Source organism: Alexandromys fortis, unplaced genomic scaffold, assembly GCF_014885135.2.
Source record: "Alexandromys fortis isolate MF-2015 unplaced genomic scaffold, M_Fortis_MF-2015_v1.1 scaffold_296, whole genome shotgun sequence".
Classification (NCBI taxonomy): Eukaryota; Metazoa; Chordata; class Mammalia; order Rodentia; family Cricetidae; genus Alexandromys; species Alexandromys fortis.
In genome coordinates, this window is record NW_026068172.1 from 230653 (window position 1) to 254630 (window position 23978).

The window sequence follows — 23978 nt, forward strand, 5'->3', positions numbered from 1 at the left end:
ATAGCCAAGAAGTGTTCTTCCCACTGCACCGCTGGACTGAGGGAGAGCTGAGGTGAAGGAGGCCTGAAGGCAGGCAGGCAAACCTGGAGCTGAAGGCAACAGCGTGGACAGAGAATGGGGATGGGGATATAGAATCAAGGTGGCCTTTCAGGAAATTGAGGCAGGATTGCCAGTTCCAGGCCAGGCTGCTATATTGTGTTTTTTTTTTGGGGGGGGGGGGAGAGGTTGGTTTTTGTTTGGATTTTTGAGACGGGGTTTCTTGGTGTAGTTCTGGCTATTCTGGAATTCTCTGTGTAGACCTGAGTGGCCTTGAACTCACAGAGATTCACCTGCCTCTGCCTCCCAAGTGCTGGGATTAAAGGTGTGCAGCACACCACCACTACCGGCTGGGATAATATTCATTAAAAAATAGAGAAAAAAGAAAAAAATTGAATGAACCCAAGTAGTCCTGTGAGCGGCACCCTCGGGTCCCAGGGAAAGAACTGAAGTTGTGGCATTTATACAAACTAATAATGGGAAGGGGAGAGAACCAAGTCCAGATGCTCTGAACCAGTTGAGAGTCCATGCCAGCTGAGCGGAACTGCACCCCAACTGCTCTTGCTGGTTTTACGGAACCTGCGGTGGCTCAGGAAGCAGCCTGGGCTCATGGTGCAGTCCAGGATGCCCTTGAACTTACAGCAATCCTCCCGACTCAGCCTTCTGAATCCTGGGGATGAAGGTATGTGCCACCACATCTGGCTTCAAACCACTGTTTAAAAAACACAACTTAGGGCAGGCAAGATGGCTCAGCAGTCAGGTGTGGTGTCCCCAGCGGAAAACGGACTGCAAAGAGTGACAAGGAGCCTGGCGTTCTAGGGACGTAGACAAACTGCAAACACAGGCTGGAGGGCCCTTGAGCTGATCTCACAATGGGAAGTGGTGGAGCACACATGCCGTGGCCGGCACTCTGAACATGTTCTCTGCAGGGACCCTGTTGCCATCAAGCTTCCTTCTAGTGTGCCCCCAAGAATGCAGAACTACACCAGCACCCCACATCTGTGCGCTTGCTGGGAGCCACACTGTCACTGTCTGAGGTGTCTATATCCACATAACTCAAGCTGTTTCCCTGTCATACACTGATGGAGCCTGAGCTATCAAATGTGGACCATCACTGGGGTTCTCCAAGTTCATGGGGAGTCTACGTTAGCTCTATGATAGTAAACTTGTATGCCAAAACATCTTATTTATCTGTGCAACTTTGTGTGTTGTGCAATGCTGGGGATACAACCTATCATTTTAAGTGTTAGCTGTTGAGCCAGCTAAGAAAGTTTCCTTTTTAAGAATCAGGGCTGTGCACTTTAACCCCCAGACCTTTGTACAGGTTGTTCCCAGGTGTCCTTCTCCCTGCTACTGTACCGGGGGTTGACAGTGGCTGGTCTACACACTTCTCAGCACACACTCCTTTTCCACCCCAACCTACTCCTGATTCCCTCAGAACTACCTAGAGTCTCTGGCTGAGGAGCGGCTTGCAGCAAATGTCTGGCCAGCTTGTGAGGACCTGATCTCCACTCTCAGCTCCAAATGCCAGACAAGAGCCAGGTGAAGCCAGGCCCCAGGTGCTGTGGTAGGCTGGGTCTTACCTGGTAGGTGTGAAGGATCTCTAGGAAGGACCTGTAGATCTCAGGGTGGTCCAGAAAGCGGGTCTTGATCTTGTTCACATAGCTGATAGCATTGTTGAACTCCACAGAATCTGACTCCAGGGGCACCTGGCCTCTGTCCTCCTTGTAGGACATCTGCTTGAAGTCCTCACCACAGTCACCATGGCTGTGGGAGTTCTCCTGCAGAACATGGGCAGTGAGTGGCATGGCCTAGCCAGAGGATGGTGAATTGTCACTGCATGCTGAGAAGCACTGCTCCTGTAACACCTGAGGACCCGTGGGAGGAAAGTATTTCCTCCCTCTAGAGTCTCCTCAGGTCTTCTGTGCCTGGAATTGCAGTTTCAACAAGACCCTCCCCTGTATTCCTGGGACTTGATCTCCCCATACAGCCTGGCTCCAACTCTGGCCAACCTCCTGCTTTAGCCTTCCCAGCGCTGGGATAGAGTTTGCTTTCTACTCTTAAGAGATCAGCATGTAGGGGAAAAGTCACAAATCCTAGAGGCTAAACCTTGTTGGAGCTATGAGTAGAGCTGTAGGTGATGTCTCCATCTTAGCAAGACTATTCGAGTAGGAACAGCGGCTGCTGGCTTTGAGGGACTATCACAGTGCCTGTGCATCTAGCTGCAGTTGGCTCAGGATTCTCACAAGGCCTCTGGGTGCTAAGCCCCAGAACAATTCAGGGTTAGCTATCAGTCAAACTGATAGTCAGACTATCAGAGCCAAACTGAAAAGCATCTTAGTTGTGCCTATTTTTCTCCAGCTGTAAACAGAAACATGTCTCTCTCGTTCCTACGGAACCCTGCTGTGCAGGGAGGACTAGCATCCTGGTGGTTAGTTTTCTGACAGTTCTAGGGGTGGAACCTGGGGCTTGAGTCCACGTGAGAGCTTAGCCTCCAGAGTCCCGGAGGAACAACCTTCCAGAATGATCCTGGAGAGACTCTACACACCTCTGTTGCCTTCCCCAGCAGTTCTGCCCTCCTCGGGGCAGCAGGCACACACATGACATCTGTTCTTGAACTACAGACCATTTTTCTCAAAATGCTGGAGGTGCCAGCAGAGGGGTTCGGGTTCCTGAAGGAAGGATTGTGCTGTACCCTCAACACTTCTTAAAATAATGCCAGCAGCCAGGCAGTGGTGGTTCGCCCTTTAATCCCAGTACTCGAGCGGCAGAGGCAGGCAGATCTCTGTGAGTTCAAAGCCAGCCTGGTCTACAGAATGAGTTCTAGGACAGCCAGGACAACACAAAGAAACCCTGTCTGGAAGAAAAACAAAAAATGCCAGCCAAACTTAATTAGTGCCCACTCAAACGGCCTCATCTGTTCCATGTTTACTCAGTCAAGGCCCCATATCCAAATAATAGTCCCTTAGTATCCAAGGGGAACAGATTCCAGAACCCTCCTCCACAGATTTCAAATGCAGCCTAGCATCACACAGACACGCACAGGCCCCACAAGCATCCACATCTCTAGGCATTTTACATCAGGCACACTGTCAATAGTCAACCTTGTGGACTAGGGAATAACTATCACATACAGCACAAGAATAGGCTTGTGTGCTTCAGATACAGAACGCCCCACCCCCGGCATGGGCAAGGACCAGGTTCCATCCCCAGTCTGTATGCTCAGCCAGCATATATGTATGTTCCCTGTTCTGTTCAATCTGTGATGAATCTGCAGGTGCAGAACTCAAGGATCAGAGGCCAATTTGTGGTGTTCTCAGGTACTAGTGGCTGAGACACAACTGGGCAGACGACAATGGACAAACTAAAAGCCAAAGCTGAGGACACAGACATGACTGCCAAATGTGGGCCAAGACTCTCATCTCAGGAATCTGCCAACCCACGTTCCAGGTCGCAGGGGTCTGGGTTTGCCCAGCCACTTAGGGACATCTCTCCAGCACTGTATGGTTCCTCTGGTCCTGAATAAGCCACTACAGCATGACAGAGAGCCAGCTCTCTGGCCAGGGACTCTGCAGAAGACAGTAGATGGTGGTGAGAACAGTTACCATGGCAACTGCCTTCAGCTCCTCAACAATACAACAGAGAATTTCCCTACAGCCCAGCAACTGCAATCCTACAAAGCAGATCTAAAAAACTCATACACCAGCATTCAATGAAGCACAATTGACAACAATCAACAATCAACTCAAACACCCACCCGATGAATGAGTAAAACACGGTCCACCAGTGGAACATTATTCAGCCAAGAAAATAACTACTGGCACATACTATGTGAGTGCTGACAGAGGCCATTTATGTGAAATGCTCGGAACAAGAAGCAGAGGGATGATTGGCAGGGTCTGCTTCTGGGGTGATGGAATGTTCTGGAACTAGTGGTTATGGTTGTACAGCTGTAATACAATTTTCTACTGTGATCTTTGGAAAATAAAAACCCGTCACTACAGAGCCTAGAAGCCGCAGCAGACACGCCCTGCAGGGGACTTCCTACAAATCGCTTCATCCTCTCCATTTCTTTGTCTGCACTTAAGATCCTTGTCCCCTTGGGGTGACTGTTTAGACAGCTGATACACTGCAACCCACATCTGCCCATGAGGTCCTCCTGATACTCAGGAGCCTAGATGAGGAAACTAGCAGGCCCAGTTGCCAGGGCCTTGTGTCCTCTGCCTAGGAACCAACCTCTACCTCACCAGAAGGGCCAGCCTGGGTCATACAAATACCTTACCTCACTGACCCACTCCTAGGTCCTGTCCTCCAAGGCCTGGGTCCTCCGGACTCCATCTGGGCGATTTCTGGACATTTTAAGTTCTGCAAGCCTACCTCTCTCAGCTCCTCTCCAGTCCTGCCCTACTTCGTAGACAGCCCTCCTAATAGCCCATCCCTCCAAGGCCCTTCCTTCCTCCTCCCTACTTTCCCCCACCAAGGTCCCTGCTATCATTGAAAATCCCACACCCCAAACTGAGGGCCCAGTTCCAAGGAAGTGGTGGATCAGAATCAGACATACTGAGCCTCCCCAAAGAGTGGGTCAAAGGGCTTCCTGTCAGTCCCCCTCCAAAAAGGACCTAGGAACTCACCTGCTCACTGACATCTGGTTACCTATTCCTTCCCTTGACATAGCTCACTAACAGACAGGCAACTGAGAAAGGTGCTCTGAGGAGCTTGGTCAGACACAGGAACACACACTTCTCAGGCTGGCCAGTGAGGGCTCTGAAGCAGCACTCAAGATGCTTACTCAGGTAGAAGCAACAGCAGCACAGATTTTCCAGGCCTCCTGCTTCTGGCGTGGCATGGCTATCCAAACCCTCTCTTCACAGAGACAGGTAAGATAGGGTCTTACTCTGTAGCTGGCTTTGAACTCATGGCAAATCTCCTGCCTCCTAAATGCTGGCAGGACACCCTGAATCTAAGTACCCAGTTCTGCCTGACCCTTAAGCCCTACTTTCAGCTGCTACCAAGGGTACTGGTGTCCTTGGCACTGGGAGGGCAGGGGCCCTGGGCGACGTATCACATCCCAGAGTGCAAAACTCCTCACAAGAAAGAGGGTCAGAAACCTCACCACAGAACCCAAATAGGTGGGGACTCCCTCAGCACCTTTAGGGGACAGTGCTCACCTGTAGCTGTCAGGCCAAACTAACAAAATGGAAGAGAGAGAGAGAAAAAGCTGTGTTTCCAATCAGTGAAGCTAGGGTGATAGGCAGTAGGTGCCTATCATTACAGCACTCTGGGAGCTGAAGTAGGGGGATGTCAAGTTCCAGGCCAGCCTATAGAGATCATGTCTCAATGGGGAACACAGCAAAGACAGATGCTGATGTGTGGGGACTGTAAGGCTCCCTGCTGCGACGGCATGGCAAAGGCTCCAGGGATCCTGAAGACATCTCGGTGAGCCACAAAAAAACAGGCGAACACCTGGGTCACGATCCGGTTATCACTGTCACCAAGACCAAGGAGCTCCAGAGTACCCTGAGGGAAGGTGACTCAAGACTGGCAGGGTTCCCTGTTCACAGGTCCAAGACCGTCTTTGTCATCCTTTCTGTAAGTCACTGGGGCCCTTTGGCCATCTAAGCCACCTATGAGGAAAACAAAACTGCTATTGGTGTCACCGTGAGTCTAGAGCCCTGTGTGATACACAGGAGCACAGACTACCATGGCCCAGACTCTGCTCCCGGAAGCTTTCTAGGGAGCAGCAACGACGTTCAGACAGCATGAAGTCTAGGAACAACTCTCTGCTCTCTATAAAGCTGCCATGCTTTATACCTCAGCCATACAAGTTCCAGGAGTCACTCCTGATAAGGCTTGATGGCTCTGGATCCTGGGGTCCAGGTGCAATGGGGAAAGTCCCTGTCCGACGTCACCGAAAGCCTGTTGTGGTGGCTCACACCTGTCATGCTAGCACTTGGAGGGCTGAGGAACGATGCATTTCAGACCTGCCTGTGCTACGGTGAGACAAAGGCAGTGGCAGAGTTGGGGACCAAGCCAGAGCTGAGAAAGGAACCTATGCCAACTACACGAAACTGTGACATAAAACAAAGTTAGTTCCATGCACACAGCTCAACCACTTGGTTTTATTGGTGGCCTGGATGAAAGCCAGCGGATGCCACTATATACTTTGGCCCAGGAGACTTGTTGGGAAAGCCCTGAGGCCAGACTTCAGCAACTAGTGATGCGATGACTCTGAACACAAAATTCTCTTTGACTCCATTCCCCCGACCCAAGTGCTGGGGATTGAATCCAGGGCTTTGCCCATGCCAAGAGCTCTCCCACACCGAACCACAGCCCCAGCTACTACACTCAGATGTAAGACCTCCAACCTGTTCACTTCAGAATGCAGAGACTTGGACTAGAAGCTATCAGAGAACTAGAACAGGCCGTACAAGGCTTCTGGCAGTATCGCAAATGTCCAGTTGTGCTCCGCGTAGGCTGACTTGAGCCCACATCACCCAAACGAAGCCTACCTGGCTGGTCAAAGGAGACTGGATGTTCAACTTGCCGTTCTTGGGAATGTCTATGCGGTATCCAAGCGGGAGGAAAGCATTAAACCCCACAATGAGGTCAGGGTGCTCATGGAAGAGCTGGGACACACGCCTGATGACGCCAGGGGTGTCAATGCTGGAAGAAAAGAATGCAAGTGGGCAAGAGTCCTGGGAGCAAAGCAGAAAGAACCCCTCAAACACCTGCCAATCACCACAGGCCAGGGCTTCAGCGGCAGCGAAGACTCCTAAAACAGGCCCTATCCTGTTCTTGTTTGTTTGTTTGTTTTTCCATTTGAAACAGGGTTTCTCTGTGTAGCCCTAGCTGTCCTGGAACTTTCTAAGAACAGACTGGCCAAGAACTCAAAAGATCTATCTGCCTCTGCCTGGGTTAAAGGTGTGCACCACCACGACCTGCTTAAAATAAAAATGGACCCCACCATGTGAGACCACCTGTGATTACCTAGGTCTGGCAAAAAATTCATAGCTCCCAAGTCATACAAGATCCTGGGCCCAGTTCTGAAAATGTCCCAAGACCTGGGTGCTGGGCTAAGAATCTATAGGAAGCCACAGTACTCCAAGCAAGGTGAGATATTTCCTAATATTTTATGAACCAGGGAAGGGTAAGGATACATTTTGGGGTTTTAATGTTTTTCAAGACAGGGCTTCTCTGTGTAGCCCTCGCTGCCTTACAGCGCTTTATAAACCACTCTGGCCTTGAACTCAAAGACCCCTCTGCCTCTACCTCCTGAATGCTGGGATTAATGGCATGTGTCACCACTGCCCAGCCATTTTGATTTTTTTTTCTTAACTAAAGGAAATGTCTTAACACCAGAGCCTTCAAGTTAGAGGATGGGGGAAAAATAGGGAGACATGGGGAGGGTCATCTTCTGGCCTCAGTATCTTGAATACTCAGAAGAAAGCAGCCTAGGCCTTTCACACTTCCTAAGAGCAGACAGTAGAAGAGCGGGGGAAGCTGACTGACTGCCACCTGTCACTAGGGTGAGTCCCTCACCTAAACCAAGCCATCCCTCACAAAAGGTTCTAGAAGACACAGGCATAACTCAGAGGCACCCCACTACACCAATGGCTCTGTGCCTACAACAGTTCCTGTATTTTATGTCTCTTATCCATATAGATGCCAAACTAGGAAGGGCTAGGAGAAGCATCCTGGGAACAAAATTCAAGAAGACACCATGCACCCTCCCATAAGTAACATTTTCTTAAAGTATTTATTTTACCACTGTTCCCCAAAACAAAACTTATACCTCCAACCTTTCATAAACAAAACTTGAAAAATTTCAAAACTGTTCTGTTTAAATTTACTTTTTGCAAGGGGTATGTATCACGGCTCCCAAGTGCAGGTCAGATTACAACTTGCAAGAGTCAGTTCTCTCTCGCACAGGTGATCAAGCTTAGAGGCAGGCAGGCACCTTTACCCTGAGTCACCTCACTAACACCCAAATCAACATTTCAATTAAAGAGTGCTCTCTGTCCAGGCCTGGATCTCACCCATTCCCCAATTCCTGACCTCCTTCCAGGAATCCTCATCAGCTCCTCAGAGTTACCTCATCCTGTGACTATTTCAGAAACTGCCCAGGCCAACCAAAGCTATGAAAGGTCACCCAGCTTAAGGGCTGAGATGTAGTTAGTACTACATGGGGGGGGGGGGGGCGTAGAGGGGGGCTCAGCCAGCCTACTGCTCCCGGGTGCAGAACGCCCTGCAGGTTACCTCTGGCTTTTGAACTCCTTCATGATCTCCAGAAAGCCATTATAGGTGGCAGGGTCGCTGCCAAAGCGGATCTTCACCTGGTCTAGGTAGGTGAGAGCGTCCTCCACCTGCGAGGAACGAGAAGGCCGACGGTGGGCCGGGGTCACGCGATTCAGAGACTGTGGACTGGAAGGTCAGGGATAGAGAAGGGGTGGCGTGGGGCTGCAAAGGGCCTCGAGAATAACTGCGGGGTTCCGGGGAGGGCCGACGAGGACGACCGAGGGCCAGCGGCCAGTCTCGAGGGGCCTCGGAAGCCCGAGGAGTTCCGGGTTAGACCGAGGACCGGCGGGGAGGACCGAAGGGTCTCGGGGAGGCCGCGACGTCCCCTGGAAACCGAGGGGCGGCGAGAATAACTAAGGGCCAGCGAGTAGGACTCGGGGGTTCCGGAGCGCACCGCGGGGTCCCGGGGATGACAGGGGCTGCAGGAATGACTGGGGGATGTCGAGGAGGTCCGCGGCATCTCCGGGAGGGTCGAGGAGCGGCGAGGAGTGAAGCGATAGGGGGAAATCGAGGGGCCGCCGAAGGATTCCAGGGAAGGGATGTGGGGTCCCCGGGCCCCGACTGCGCAGAGAGGAGGCCGAGGCGGGGCCGCACGGAGGGACGCCGGCCCGCGGGGCTTCGGGTCCCCAGAAGGAGGCTGGGGGCGTCACTCACGTGCACCGGCAGCTTCTCGTGGCCTCCGGAGCCCGAACGACCCCAGCGGGAGCCGCCGAATCCCCGGCCCGCGGAGCCCCCGCCGCCTGCGTGCGCCATGTTGGAAGTCACAGCCGCGTCTGCCGCCCCGCCTCCGCTGGAGCCCAGGTCGCGCTTGCGCGGGCCCCACCCCCTAGGGGCGAGATTCGTGACGTCACTATAGGGGCGTGTTCGCACGAGGAACTCGCGGGGGTGGGGGCGGCTGCCCGAGGGGGCGGGGATCGTTCTAACCGCGGGTTCCTTGGGGATCTATGGCGACCCGGAAACTCAAAGAATTTTTGCTTTATTTTGTTGGGGGGGGGGGGAGTACTTTTTAGCAAAGTTGGAAAACATTTTAAAACTCATTAATTTTATAAAACTGACATTTCGGTGTTCAGGCTCCCCTGTCATCTCAGTAACAGGAAGGCTGAGGCAGGAGGATCACTCAGATCACTTGCTTGCAGACTGAGCTACATAGTTAAGACCACGTCTTAAAAGAAATTGACATTTAGATGTTGACATTATCAGAAACAAGTCCACGTATCTGTTGACCCGTGACCTGAAGATGTATTTGTAGGACCTGCTTTTTCCTGGGAAGTTTCTGGACTCCTGTTCTGTGGGGTTGATGTGGCAGTGGACTGTGAGCAGCAGCTATTCTAGAGCTATGTGGACTGAGTTCTTGCACTGAGTGTGTCCCCGTGTAGGCGCGCGCACGCGCGCGCACATGTGTGTAAACTCGTGCCTTTATGTGTGTGCTGTGGCCAGAGGTGAGCAATGGTGTCTTTTGAGACTGGATCTCTCACTAAACCTGGAGCTCACTGTCCGAAAGGGACTGGGTAGCCAGCAATGCCGTCCCCACCGCTGCATTGCTGGTCAGAGCCAGCCAGTGTGCATCTTCCTGCTTGCTTGCAGCAAGCTCTTTTCCCACTAAATCATCTCTCCAGTCCCGCTTTCTCGATCCCATTCACAGCTGGGTTGGAGCCTGTACCATGCCACTGCTGCTTCCAAACTTTATTTTTGTGGAGCAGGCACTGGGGCCCAGGGCCTTGCTCGTGTTTGACAAGTGCTCTGTGGAGCCACATTTCCAACCCGTGCTGTTTTGAGATGAGGCCTCACTAGGCAGCACAGGTTACTCTCCAACATTCAGTCTTGTGATTGTCCTGCCTTCACCTCCCGAGTGCCTGGAAGACAGGTGTGCCACCACTCACCTCAAGATTTCCATCTTCCCTGCTTTAGAGTTTTCATAGGCTTGTGGCTGAACAGGTCAACGAGTGTAGGTTTATTTTAGGGAACAAATACACGAGGAGGTCCATCCCAGTCACTGATTTTAAAATATAAGATAAGAAAAATAAACTATATTTACTTGTGGGTGAAGTTATTCAAATACATTCTTCCTATGCTATCTTATAGAAATGTCCCTTTCATAAGTGTATCTGTGGCCAGGCATGGTAATAAACACCTATTAGCCCAGGCAGTACATGGGGGTCGGGGGCTGACCAGCCCGCCTAACTGAACTGATACTCCACGCCAGACGGAGACCCTGTCTCAAAAATAGGAAATGAGGCGGACGGCTTCATGGTTAAGAGCACTTGTTGCATCGATTTCTGCAGATACCAGGCACATATGGTACACAGACATTCATGCACATCGAACATCATATTCACAAAATAAAGGACTTTTTTTTTTTGGTTTTTCAAGACAGGGTTTCTCTGTAGCTTTGGAGCCTGTCCTGGAACTAGCTCTGTAGACCAGGCTGGCCTCCAATTGACAGAGATCTGCCTGCCTCTGCCTCCTGAGTGCTGGGATTAAAGGTGTGCGCCACCACTGCCTGGCTTAGGACTTTTAAACAAAATAAAAGGTGAAAATCAATGTGTGTACACACAGGTACACACCCACATGTACATATACCACACATACACACACACACCATAAGGTGGACGTAAGGACCCACTCCCTGGAGAATCAGCCACTAGAGACCCACATTCATCCTTCAGAGGGTTCTGCCCACCCTCCTACCAGTGGCGCTCACAGCACACACCCTCAGCTGAGCTGGGTCCAGCTACATCCTTTCCAGCATTCACTGTGCAGGAGCCAGGTGGTGGTGACGCACGCCTTTAATACCAGCACTCAGAAGGCAGAGGCAGGCGGATCTCTGTGAGTTCAAGGCCTGCCTGGTCTACCAAGCAAGTTCCAGGACAGCCAGGACTACACAGAGAAACCCTGTCTCAAAATAAAAATAAAAATAAAATAAAGGCTGCAGAAGAGTTGGTTTTCAGGCAGGCACGGTGGCCACCTATCCTCCCAGCAATTAGGAGGCAGTGGCAGGATCCCTGGAGCAAGCTGGCTGCTTAAACTGGCTGAATTGGGCCGCTCCAGGTTAAGAGTGAGTGCTGGATAGTTTTGTGTCAACTTGACACATGCCAAGAGTCATTTGGGAAGAGGGAACCTCAGTTGAGAAAACACCTTCATCAGATTGGCCCCGTGGGCATGTCTTTGTGGACATTTTCAAGACTGATGTTTAGTGTTGGAGGCTCTGGTCGCCGAGGGCAATGCCAACCCTGGGGTGCTGTCTTGGGGTATTTAATGTTGGAGGCTCCAGTCGCTGAGGGCAGTGCCAACCCTGGGGTGCTGTCTCGGGGTATTCAAGAAAATAGGCTGAGCAAGCCTCATGTATCCTCGTGTGAGGCAGAAGCAGCACCCTTCCATGGCCTCTGCCTCAGTTCCTGCCTCCAGGCTCCTTCCTAAGTTCTTGTTCTCACTTCCCTCAGCAATGGGCTGTGAGGTGGAGCTGTGGGCTGAAGTAAGCCCCTTTCCTCACACAAGCTACAGCAAGAGACCAGGGCTCAACACATGAGGTAGACACCCAAGATCGTCTTTGGCCCCCATGGGAATATGTACATGTATGTATGTGATCCCACACACATGAGACTAAACATACAGACCAGAGAGACAGAGAGGTTAACCTGCGCATGGCAATGCCTGTCATCTCAGTACAGCCTAGGTTTCAGAGACATGTCTCCAAGCTGCAACAGAAACAAAAGAAGAGGAAGGCGAGTACACTGGGTGCCTAGCCTCAGAGTCCTGACAGAAAGGGCTAGCCTGTGGGCCAGAGGCAGAACAGAGGAAATCAACCCTGCTGGCTTTTGCTCCCAGAGACAGGCAGGTCCGTGGGAACTGAAGCCTGGCCTTGAGCAGAGAGCCTGAGGAGCTGGCATCTGTGATATAATGAACAAAGGCCCTGTGATGCTGAGCAGACTTGCTGACCACAGGACAGGAGCAAACAGATAAAACCATGGTGGGGTGGACAGAGCTTGCAACAATTTGTTACCGAGCAACAAAGAACTATCTCAACCCCAAGTTCTTGCCCCAGAAAGCGCCTCCCTGGGTGCTGGCTCCTGTGAGCAGAGCGCTGAGTCAGATCTTGCTTATCAACCGCAAATCCGGCCCTGCCAAGAGGAGGGCTGACAGCTGCCGAGTGTGTGGAGCAGGAAGATGTGGAGGGACAGCGACACCCTGGAACTTCTCAGTGTGGCAGTGGAGGGGAAACTGATGTCTAAAAAAAGTCTAGGCCAGACACCATGGCTTTTATCTGTAAAGCTAACACTTATGAGACTGAGGCAGGAGAATCACCATGAGTTTCAGGTTAGCCTGTGCTACATAATAACCTGTCTCTACAGAACCTGTCTCAAAACAGCAACAAAAATCTACCATAAAAAATTACACTGATGGCTCAGTGGGTAAAGGGGCTTGCTGCCAGGCCTGAGGATGTGAGATCAATCCTTCTGGCCCGCACAGTGGGTCCTGCAAATTGTCCGCTGACTTGACCTACATGGGCATGCTTTGGCACACACCCAGTGTCCTGGTCACTGTTCTGTTGCTGTGAAGAGACACCATGACCAAAACAACTCTTATATAAAAGAAAGCATTTAATTGGAGGCTTGCTTATAGCTTCAGGGGTATGTCTACTATCACCATGGTGGGAGCATGGCGGTAGGTGCTGGGTAGGTGGCTAAGCAATCATCCTGGCCCATAGGCATGGAATGAGAGACCTCAAAGCCCACACCCTCCAGCAAGGCCACACCCCTAATCCTTATTATCCTTTCGGACAGCATTCAAGTATATGAGCCTATGGGGGCCATTCTTACTCAAACCACCACACTTAGCCACACACACATGGCTCACAAACAATGCCCCTAAAAATATGTAAAAATAATTTAACATTTTTGTTTGGAGTTAGGGAGATGACTCAGTGGGTAAAGCATCTACCACAAAAGTTTTGAGATCTGAGTTCAAATCCCACATATCCACATAAAGCAAGACACAGTCGCAGAAGCCTGCCATCCCCGCACTCTGAGGGAGACGGGTGTGGAGACAGGAGACCTAGGCCAGCCTGGCTCCTGCAGCAGTCAGTGAGAAACCTGCCTCAAAGTGCCCTTTAACTTCCTTGTGCACACCATAGCACATGTACACACACACACACACAGTGCACACACACAAATACAAAAATTTAAAAATATTTATAAAAAAGCATCTGTGTAATAGCCAGCTAAGGCAGTTCACAGCCGAGCAGGCAGGAGGAAGATGAGGATGATTAGGAATTGAAGGTCATATTTGACTGCATAGAAGCTTCCAGACCAGTCTGGGATACATGAGACTCTCTCTCAACAGAACACATTGTGGCCAAAGCGATGGCTTAGCAGTTAAGAGTCCATTCTGGTATTGTAGAGGACCTGGGTTCAGTTCCCAGCATCCGTGTGAGGTGGCTCACAAACACCTGTAACTCCAGCTCAGGCACCCTTCGCTGGCTTCCACGAGCACCTGCAATCAGGTGCACACACATAATTAAAAGCAATAGATCTTTAGCAACAGCAGTGGCCTGCAGAGATGGCTCAGCAGTTAAGGGCATTGGTTGCTCCTCCGAGGTCTCATGTGTTATTCCCAGCACCCACATGGAAGCCCACAACTGCCCTTAACTCTAGCTCCAGGGTCCCACACCCTCTTCTGGCATCTCTGTATGGCATTCATGTGCATAAACCACACACACACACAACTAAAACAATAATAAAAATCAAAATCTTAGAGCCAGGTGTGGTGGCGCATGCCTCTAATCCCAGCACTCTGGAGGCAGAGGCAGGCAGATATCTGGGGCTTCAAGGCCAGTCTGGTCTACAAAGCAAGTTCCAGGCCAGTCAGGGTTACACAAAGAGACCCAGTTTCTAAAAAACAAAACCAGAAAAGCCTAAATCTCTAGGAAAATAAAACAAAAGGAATACACGTATATATATATATATCACATATATATGTTGTATATATACATATGTATGTATGATAAAGGTTTATTGGTTTTGACCATTGTGTTGGGTTTTGTGTGCCCCCCTTAGGTCTTGTACCTGAGAGGCTGTCTTGCACAGCTCACCTGAGTCACCCTGAAATGGCTCAGCGTTTAGGGGGATTCCTTGTACCCTGGGGATAAATAAATTGTGTGTTTCAGTTTTCTGAGCCTGTGAAAATATATCCAAGATATACAATCCAAAGATAAGATACATTTAAGAAATGTTTATTTTTATTTATTTATTGTATCAGGTTTGGTGGCAAGCACCTTTACCCAATCAGCTGTCTTGATGACCTGAAAAATTCAACTTAGTTTTGTTGGGTTTTTGCATTGAGGGGGGGCATTGCTCACCTCCATGCTTTCTTTAGTCACTCTGTAGACCAGGATAGCCTCAAAGTCAGAGATCTGCCTGCTTCTGCCTCCCGAGTGCTGGGACTAAAGGTGTGCTCCACCCCACCTGGCCCCTTGCTTTTGGGTCTACAGTAGGCAGCATGTGGTGGAGCCAGCAGCCCACCTGATGGTGGCCCAGAAACAGAGAGGAAGAAGAGACCAGTGTCCTTCAGTGCCCTCCAAAGACATGTCCCTGTAACCTGACTTGCGGAGCATCCTGGAAAAAGAGCCCTCTTTTATTTTGGATTTTGGTTTTCTGAGAGAAAAATTCTGATTGTCTGCGGCAGAGGCCAGCCTCAGACAATAGCAGGCTCCTGTGGCAGCTTTCTGAGTGCTGGCATTAGCAGAGTATGTCACCACACCCAGATGGAAGGTTTGTACGTAGCCTTTGAGGTACATTTCACATCCATACTATAACGGTATGTGTACTTCCTCCCAGGGTCTGGGCAGGCTCATAAAAGAAGCAAAGGGTTCAAGGATTCGAATACCTCTCTATAAGGCTGATACCTGCCTCGAGTCCCCCAGTCAGGGGCTGGGGGCGTGGCTCAGTGGTAGAGCACCTGCCTCCTATGTAGAAGACAGAGGTTCCACCCACAGTACTCCTCAACCCCTCATACATCCTGAAATAGTAGACAACATAAATCCCTGTGTTAATAATTCTATGAGCTAGAGAGGAAATGTCACCCTCCTGTTGGGGACAGTTTGTTCTGTTGTCTGAGAACTTTCAGACACAGCCTGTGTTCCATGATATGCATGCAATACGGTCACAGTCATATATGACAGTGTAAGGTGGGGCAGAAATTCTCCCCCCTTGCCGCTGCTTGGCACCTCCTGTTAGAGGTCTTCCTCAAAGCACATAGGTTGTTAACATCCAGAAAAGCCGATTTTTTCTTAGTTGTTTTTTTATTTTTTCCAGACAGCGTCTTACCCTGCAGTCTGGCTTTCCTGAAACTCGACTGTGTATCCCAGGGTGGCCTCAAACTCCTAATCATCCTGCCTCGGCTTTTGAGTCCTGGCAGGACAACTATTATATGAGAACTGTTTAGCTGGGTGTGGTGGCCTTTAGTCCCAGCACTCAGGAGGCAGAGGCAGGGGGAGTCTCTGTCTAGTCTACATAGTAATTCCAGGACAGCCAGAGCTACATAGATTCTGCCTCAAAACAGACACCAAACAAATAGAAAAAACATCTTTAAAAAATTTGTGTGATCATGATGGTTAAGTCTTGCTGTGAACCTGACTGGCTGTGGGTTGCCTAGGAGACACTCCGCTGTGTGTCTGTGAGGCCTGTTTCCAGGGACCTGGCTTGGATAAAAAGACTGAGAAATAAAGTTGTATATTTGTCCTCCTGTCTACTCATCTGCTCAAACGTGAGCCGCTGCCCAGAGGAGGGGCTGTAAAGATGCTTTCTGCTGGATGGTGGTGGAGGACCCATGAAAAATAAACTTCACCTTCCTTGAGAAGCTGCTTAGCTGAAACTTGAAAGATTTGTGAGCCCCTCCAGGGTTGGAGAACCCACACACCACTGCTGGGGAGGAGACCCTGCTCAGGAAGCTGCAGGGTGTCAGGTCAGCTTGGTGCCTCCTGGTGTCATTAGCATCCACGTTCTAAAGAGGCCTTGCTTCCACACTGGGTGCCGAGGGCCAGGGGTCTGGGAGAATGACTGCTCAGAACAGCGCACAGGCCTTCCCTGCTCCAAACGAACACCCAGGGGAGCGTTTTCCAGGGTCAGCCTCAGGGGTACACCCAGTTGCCGCTGATCATCCTGAGCGGAAGCAGCATCCATGTGGTACTGGTTTTACCGGCATTTGACTGGTCTTATGGGATCCAAGTCGGTTATGGGAGCTGGCTGTGGGAGCTTCCCCCAGGGTTCCAGAAGGTCAGGCAATATATAAGGACAGGCCAGATCCTAGAAGGCCTTGGAGGGGCCGTTGTGGGAAGATGTAGAGATAAAACCTGTACTGCAATGAAGACCCCAGGAGTTCAGATTTTCAATCACGTGCCTGCGACAGTGTGAGCGTGGAAATCCGAGGAGAACCTGCCTAGTCAGTTCCCGCCTTCAGTTCCCGCTTTCCGCGTCAGTTCCCGCCATCCGCCAGCCAAGTCCCAGGGATCTAAGAGGGCTTATCCGGCTTCAAATGCCTTCGTCCATTGAGCCATCTTGCTGGCTCCAGACCCCAGGATTTTTAAAATGCCAGGACCATGAGATGTTTATCAAAGAAAGACCTAGGCAGGGAGAGGACCTGGCCCTGTGTGCGGCAGGTGGGCTGTGGGTTCCCACATTTGTGGGTGCCAAGAGTTCCATCTGCTTCTGAACAATGTTGGAATTGTGTAGACTTTGAGGGACTGGAGAGAGGGCTCAATGTGTAGAGGCGCTTGCTGTCAAGCCTGACTACCTGACTTTGATCCTGGACAACCGTACGGTGGGGGGAGAAACAACAAGTCTTAGGAATTGTCCTCTAAGATCCACATATGCACTGTGGCAGTGTGCACTGCACTACCCCCCAAATAAAATAAACACAATTATGTTGAGCATATTCAGAGATAGACCAAATGCACCTTGTGATGTGGGAGTCCTCTCTGTATGCTATGAATATCATTGGTTAATAAAAGAACTGCTTTGGGCCTATAGCAGAGCTATAGGAGACAGAGCTAGGCGGGGAAAACAAAACAGAATGCTGGGAGAAAGAAGGGCAGAGTCAGAGAGAAGTCATGGAGCCACCACCACAGATAGACGCTGGGAACTTTACCCAGTAAGCCAAAGCCACTGCCTCGTGGCAATACACAGAGTAATGGATATGGGTTAAATTAAGATGTAAGAGTTAGCCAATAAGAAGTTAGAGCTAATGGGCCAAGCAGTGATTTAAATAATATAATTTATGTGTGATTATTTCGGGGCTAAGCAACCAGGAATGAAACAAGCAGGCTCCCCCCAACAACCTTGCATTATGAGATGGCCAAGAGGCCCTAAGGACTGGGCAGGCTGATGTGATGCAGGTGGCACATGTGCCGAGTTGGTAAGGGGTGGACTGGACATGGGTCAGCTTCACTCCCAGTGTGACTGAGAGTCTGTGAGGGCATTTCCAGAGAGCTTTCGCTGAGGAAGGACGATCCACCCTGAACAGGGGTGGAGCCATGCTACCAACCAGAGTTCTAGAATGAACTTCAAACAACAACGCCAAGTTTCTGCCTGGCTGTGAGCCAAGGCCAAAACCTCCTCCTTCCGCCATGATGGACAGGAACCATAAACCCTGACCCCAAAGAAACCCACCCCACTTAAATTGCTGTGTCCAGTGTTTGCTCACAGCAAGGAAATAACGGGAACAGCCCGCAGCCTGCAGTAGGGCTTAGGGAGCAAAGTTGTCTGTGTGAGATGTTTCCATCCACAGTGCCGTGGGAGCCGGGGGCCACGCTCCATCCACACACCCCCCCCCGTGAGGGTCAGGGGTCATGTTCCATCCATACCCCCTGAGGGTGGGGGGCTACGCTCCATCCACACCCCTTGTGGGAGCCGGGGGCTACTCTCCATCCACACCCCCGTGGGAGCCGGGGGTCATGCTCCATCCACACACACACCCCATGAGAGCCGGGGGTCACGCTCCATTCACACCCTCCGTGGGCTGGGGGGTCATACTCTGACACACAGCAGTAGGAGCCTCTTACAGCTTCCACCCTGTGTACCTACCATCCACCAGCCTGGAGCACATTGCTCAGTAACTGAATCTCCCTCAGACTGTTGCAATGAACACAGGAATTTTATTTTTGTTTCGTTTTTGAGACAATGTCTTGCTATGTAGACCAGGCTGGCCTCAAACTCACACAGATCCTCTGATCCTGCTCTGCCTCCCAACAGCTGGGATTAAACACCTCTGTGACCAAGCCCCAGATACTGGAATTTTAGGCCAGAAGCTGTACATCAACTTTCCCTGTCAGGACGAGAGGCGTGGGGAGGGAGCCAGGGAGAGGCAAAATGGTAACATTTTCCCCTTCAAGGGCTCTCTGCTCAAGCTAAGTCCTTCAGTTAAGGGGAGACGGTGAGAGACTTCCTAACTAGCAATGGCCAACAGTCACACTTCAGTGTTGGAAAAGAATATGTGGTACAGTCAATAATGGAATAACATGCAGCCAGAGAGAAGGCCATTGTGTTCCATGAAATCAGATGCAGGATGGCAGTGCCGCATTCCCTCGCTCATACACAGGAATTAGAAGGACGTGGAATTGTGAGGACCAGCGTGGGACGGAGCTGAAGGTGGATAAAGAGGCTGTTTGATGAGTGTGTGCTGCAGTCAAGATGAACTATCTCATGGGCCCCTACTAATATGTACAGTTAATACAGGTTAATAAAAATAAAATATTATTTTAAAAATCTAAAGTTATTGCTCAATGCACCTGAGTACATATTTTCAAGCTATAGCTTAAAATATACCAAATTTCTTCCTCCTCCTCCTTTTTCTCCTCCTCTTCTTCTTCTTGTGTGTATGTGTAGGAGGTCCTTCTTTTTGTGTGCTGCTTTCATTGGTTAATGAATAAAGAAACTGCCTTGGCCTAGTTGATAGGGCAGAACTTCGGTAGGCGGGAAGACAGACTGAATGCTGGGAGGAAGAAAGCGAAGTAAAGGAGAGACACCATGGAGCCAACAGAATCAGACATGCCGAATCTTTCCTGGTAAGCTACTGCCACGTGGCAATACATAGATTAGTAGAAATGGGCTAAATCAAGGTGTAAGAGATAGCCAATAAGATGTTAGAGCTAATAGGCCAAGCAGTGATTTAATGAACACAGTTTCTGTGTGGTTATTTCGGGTGTAAGCTAGCTAGGCTGCAGGGACAAACAGGTGGGCCCTCACCCTGCAACAGGGTGTGATTACTATGGTGAAGTGTGGGTTCAGCAAGCAACTCTTGTGAAGTCGGGTCTCTTCTTCCACCCTGTGGGTCCTAGAGATTGAACTCAGGGTTGAGTACTAAGTGCTGTTATTCACCAAGTCAGCTCATTGACCCATAAGGTTTTTCTATTATTATTATTATTATAATTTTCCTTTTATTTGCACTGGTGTTTTATCTGCATGTATGTGTGAGGGTGTGAGATCTTGGAATTACAGACATTTGTTAGCTGCCATGTAGATGCTGGGAATTGAACCCAGGTCCTCTGGAAGAGCAGTCAGTGATCTTAACCACTGAGCCATCTCTCCAGCCCCTATTATTATTATTATTATTATTTTTTGAGACAAGTTTTCTCTGTGTAGCTTTGGAGCCTGTCCTGGAACTCTCCATGTAGACCAGGCTGGCCTTGAACTCACAGATCCACCTGCCTCTGCATCCCAAGTGCTGGGAATAAAGGAGAATGTCACCATTGCCTGGCGGCCCATAAGTTTTTTAAAGATTGATAAGTTTTTTAAAGGGCCCACTTGTTTGTCCCTGCAGCCCAGCTAGCTTATTTGTAAGTGTGTGTGTTTGTATGCGTGCAGGTATCTGCAAAAGACTAAGGTTACTGAATTCCCCTGAGGCTGGTTGTGAGCTACCTGGTGTGGGTGTTAAGAATCAAACTTGGGTCCTCTGCTGGAGCAGCATGAAGCTTAACTGCTGAGCCATCTCTCCAGTCCGCTGTTTATTTATTTATTTAAAGATGTATTTATTATATATACAGTGTTCTGCCTGCATGTGTACTTGCAGACCAGGAGAGGTCACCAGATCTCATTATAGTTGGTTGTCAGCCATTATGTGGTTGCTGGGAAGTGAACACAGGACCTCTAGAAGAGCAGCTAGTGCTCTTAACCTCTGAGCCATCTCTCCAGCCCTATTTATTTATTTATTTATTTATTTATTTATTTATTTATTTATTCATTTATTTATTTAAATTTTGTCACTAACATTTTCAGAGCTGCCATAGCGTGCATTTTGGAACCCTCGTTTGGGAAATAACTGAAGGAGTTATCTTCAATGGCCTCATTTTGAAGCTGGAGCTCAGCATCAGGGACAGGCCAGAAGCGTGGCTCTCGGTCTAGCACTTGCCTAGCAAGCCCTGGTTCCATCTCCAGCACCAAGAAACTTGCTCTGTCTGTCTAGAGTCCTATGCAGTGAGGAAAGCTCTCCTTAAGACATGACTGCAGCAAGGGCCCAGGCACAAGCCCGGCTCAGTAGATGGCTGTGGGCATAGGGAGAGCCACTTCGAGGCAGGCGGTCTGGAGCAAAGCAGGGAGATGTTAGCGTGTTCTGATGTGTCAGGGAGCTGGGCATGGCTATGACTGTGGTCCTGCAGGATCGAGAGTTCAACAGCACACATGGAGTTTGAGGCCAGTTTGGGCATCATAAGACTGTGTATGTGTGTGTATACACATGTGTGTGCATGTTTATTTGTGGAGGCCTGAGGTCGAGTCAGGAATCATCCTTGATTCTTCTTCCACCTTATTCCTTGAGGCAGGATCTCTTTATCAAACCGAGGGCTTGCAGGTGTGTCTCGCTCAGCTAGCCAGAACGCTCATGATCCTCTGTGACCTAGTTAGCTTTAACTGTCAACTTCACACAATCTAGAGTCACATGACAAGCGAGGACCGCTCCATCAGGCTGGTATGGGTGTGACCGTGGGGGGTTGTCTTGACTGTGAACCGGTGCAGGAGGGAACCCGTTGTGGAAGGCGCCATTCCCTGGGCTGGTGGTTCTGGGGCTGTATGAGCGGATAACAATCCGGAGAAAGCCAGAAAAGCAGCCCAGCCCATGCTTCCTGCTTGTGGTGGTTTAAATGAGAATGGCTCCAGAAGGCACATATATTCAAATGTTTGGCCACCAGGGAGTAGAACGGTTTGAAAGGATTATAAGGGTTAGGTGTGGCCTTGTTGGAGGATGTATATCATGGGGTAGGCTTTGAAGTTTTCAAAAGTCCATGCTAAGCCCAGTCTGTCTGTCTGTCTGTCTGTCTGTCTGTCTCTCTCTCTCTCTCTCTCTCTCTCTCTCTTTCTCTCTCTCTCTGCATGTCTGCAGATCATGATATATCTCTCAGCTACTTCACCAACACTATGCCTGCCATGCCTGCTGCCACGCTCCCTGCCATTGATGATAACGGACTAAGCCTCTGGACTGTAAACTACTCCAATTAAATGCTCCTTTGTAAATGAGTTGCCTCTCACAGCAAGAGAACAGTGCCTGGGACACTGCCGAGTGAGTCTCTTGGTCGGAGGTCATGCTGTGTGCAATAGCCAACAGCCCTGGTGGCCTGAGAGTGGAAGCCAAAGGACCCCTTGCCTCCATAGGTCACTTTGGTCAGAGCGTTTTTTGTCACAGCAGCCTGTGAAATGAGAACAGCCTGTCTCCACATTCTGGGGCGAGTCCTGCAGGCCGGTGACAGTGTCCACCTGGCATGGTCCTGGGTTCTGAGGTTCAAACTCTAGCGCTCACAGGGGGACTGCAGGTGCTTTAAGCCCCGAGCCTCAAGTAGATTTCTTTCTTTTTCTATTTTCTTTTCCTCCCTGCCCCCTTTTCTACAGAATCTCTCTCTCCTGTCTGTCTTGGAACTTACTCTGTAGACCAGGCTGGCCTCCGCCTCCTGGTGCTGGGATTAAAGGCTAAGTCATCAAGCAGCTGGAGTAGATTTTGTACAATCCATTTTACGTCACTGTCAGGGCAGGAGCTACACACTGGCTAACTGTGATCACGTGTGCCAGTCACAAGTTCAAATGGGCAAGCGTGTATATGGAATGACAGCCCAGACCTCTGGCTTCACACAGGGAAGGGAAAGGCTGAGACACAGGCTGGCTTTGCCATGTGGATTCTGGACCACAGCTGGATGCCCACTGCCTTCCAAGACAGGACAGTGCCCACCACATCCCTGCAGTCTGTCACTCTGCCACACAGGGTTGCCCTCCAGTGGGTCACCTGTGGTTCCCACAGTGATTGCAGATCCTCCCAGAGCCAGTGATTGGCTCAACAATAAGAGTTGTGCCTACTGGAACCAACAGAGGCAGAACCAAGGCTTTGATCCAGGTTCTTGGAGCAGTGTGGGAGATGAGGGCTGCTAACCTGAGGGGAGCAGGTTTGAAAACCCAACAGAAAAAGAGGCAGGAAAATGGAAGATGCTTGAGGGAGACCTGGGGTCTGCATGGCACCAGGAGAGCTGGACAGTTTGTTCTATCAGATGAGCCGAGGCCTAGCCTCCCAAGGCCTTCACAGTATCAGGCAGACCTGGGAGCGCTTATTTGACTTCAATTCCTTTCCTTCTGCGGCCACTGACCCTGTGTCCTGAGAGGCCTCTGCGGCAGTCAGCTGCTCTTTCCTTTGCCTCTTGACTAACCACACTGCCCTCTTGAAGTTCTTGAGAGGCTCTTGCTGGGAGGCTCTGGCTGATGGGCACTGGAAATGTTCTCTGATGAGATAGCCATGGCTTGTGGGGGCCATGAAGCCACTGGAGGTGGGGATGATTCGGCTGATGACAGCGTGGACAAACTGGACAGCCAGCAGGGTGCCTGTGATGGGGAAAGGACCGCTTACGAGAAAGCTGGGGCACAGAGGTCTGCAGACACAGGACATGAGTTTGATCCCAGCACACATGGAAAAGCTGAGTGTGGTGGTGCACGCTGGCAAGCCCAGCTGTGGAGGGGGAGTCGGGGCTCCCTGGAGCTCCCTGCACGCTGACAATCTCAGGGCTGTGGAGGGAGAGTCGGGGCTCCCTGTCTACCTGGTTTGACTTAACCATTGACTCCAAAGTCCATACTCTCCAGCACATGGTCACCACCCAAGTACAGACTGCACATTCACTGGACACTTTCCACCCTCATGGAGGCCTGGGGAAGAAGTCTGTGCTCTCCCTAAAGGGGTCTGCAGGCCATGTGCAGAGGGCATTGTGGATCCAGAGCACAGGCCTAGCAGGGACATCATGGGTCCTGCAGACCTCCTAAGCTGAGGGACCAAGCTAGAGGTTGAAGCAGGCCCGCTAAGACCCAAGAGACTCTTTTCTTGCCAGGTCAGAGCTCAGCCCTAGGGCATGGCTCAGCAGGTGCTCAGTAGGTGCTCAGCAAGTGCTTAGCAGATGTGCCGTTAGTTTTCTGTCAACTTGCCACCAGCTCAGGTCGTCTGGGAAGAAGGAACCACAACTGAGAAAAATGCCTGGATCTGACTGGTCTGTGTGGCATTTTCTTGATTAATGAGGGGTGGGGGACGGCCCAACTCACTGTGGGCAGTGCCACTCCTGGAGAGGTTAATCCTGGCTGTATAAGGAAGCAGGCTGAGCATCAGAGTGAGCTGGTAAGCAGCACCCCTCCATGGCCTCT

The 23978-nt window shown here is 50.5% G+C and overlaps 2 protein-coding genes across 5 annotated transcripts in view; both read right to left on the minus strand.

Annotated features, from left to right (window-relative positions):
• Sin3b (SIN3 transcription regulator family member B) overlaps window positions 1–9117 on the minus strand; it is a 35025-nt gene extending 25908 nt beyond the window's left edge. For both annotated transcript variants that reach the window (XM_050128403.1, XM_050128404.1), the window contains exons 1-4: window positions 8986–9117; window positions 8293–8399; window positions 6546–6699; window positions 1620–1817 (exon numbers count right to left, since the gene is read on the minus strand). In XM_050128403.1, the coding sequence (XP_049984360.1) occupies window positions 1620–1817; window positions 6546–6699; window positions 8293–8399; window positions 8986–9084 (558 nt within the window). In that variant the 5' untranslated portion in view covers window positions 9085–9117. The remainder of the gene's footprint in view (window positions 1–1619; window positions 1818–6545; window positions 6700–8292; window positions 8400–8985) is intronic.
• A 1113-nt stretch (window positions 9118–10230) lies between these two features.
• The window catches only part of Nwd1 (NACHT and WD repeat domain containing 1), an 89070-nt gene continuing 75322 nt past the window's right edge, over window positions 10231–23978 (minus strand). For 2 of the 3 annotated variants that reach the window (XM_050128401.1, XM_050128400.1), the window contains one exon: window positions 17502–23174. In XM_050128401.1, the coding sequence (XP_049984358.1) occupies window positions 22876–23174 (299 nt within the window). In that variant the 3' untranslated portion in view covers window positions 17502–22875. Of the gene's footprint in view, window positions 10325–17501; window positions 23175–23978 lie in introns of those variants that run through there. The other variant, XM_050128402.1, reaches the window with a different exon arrangement.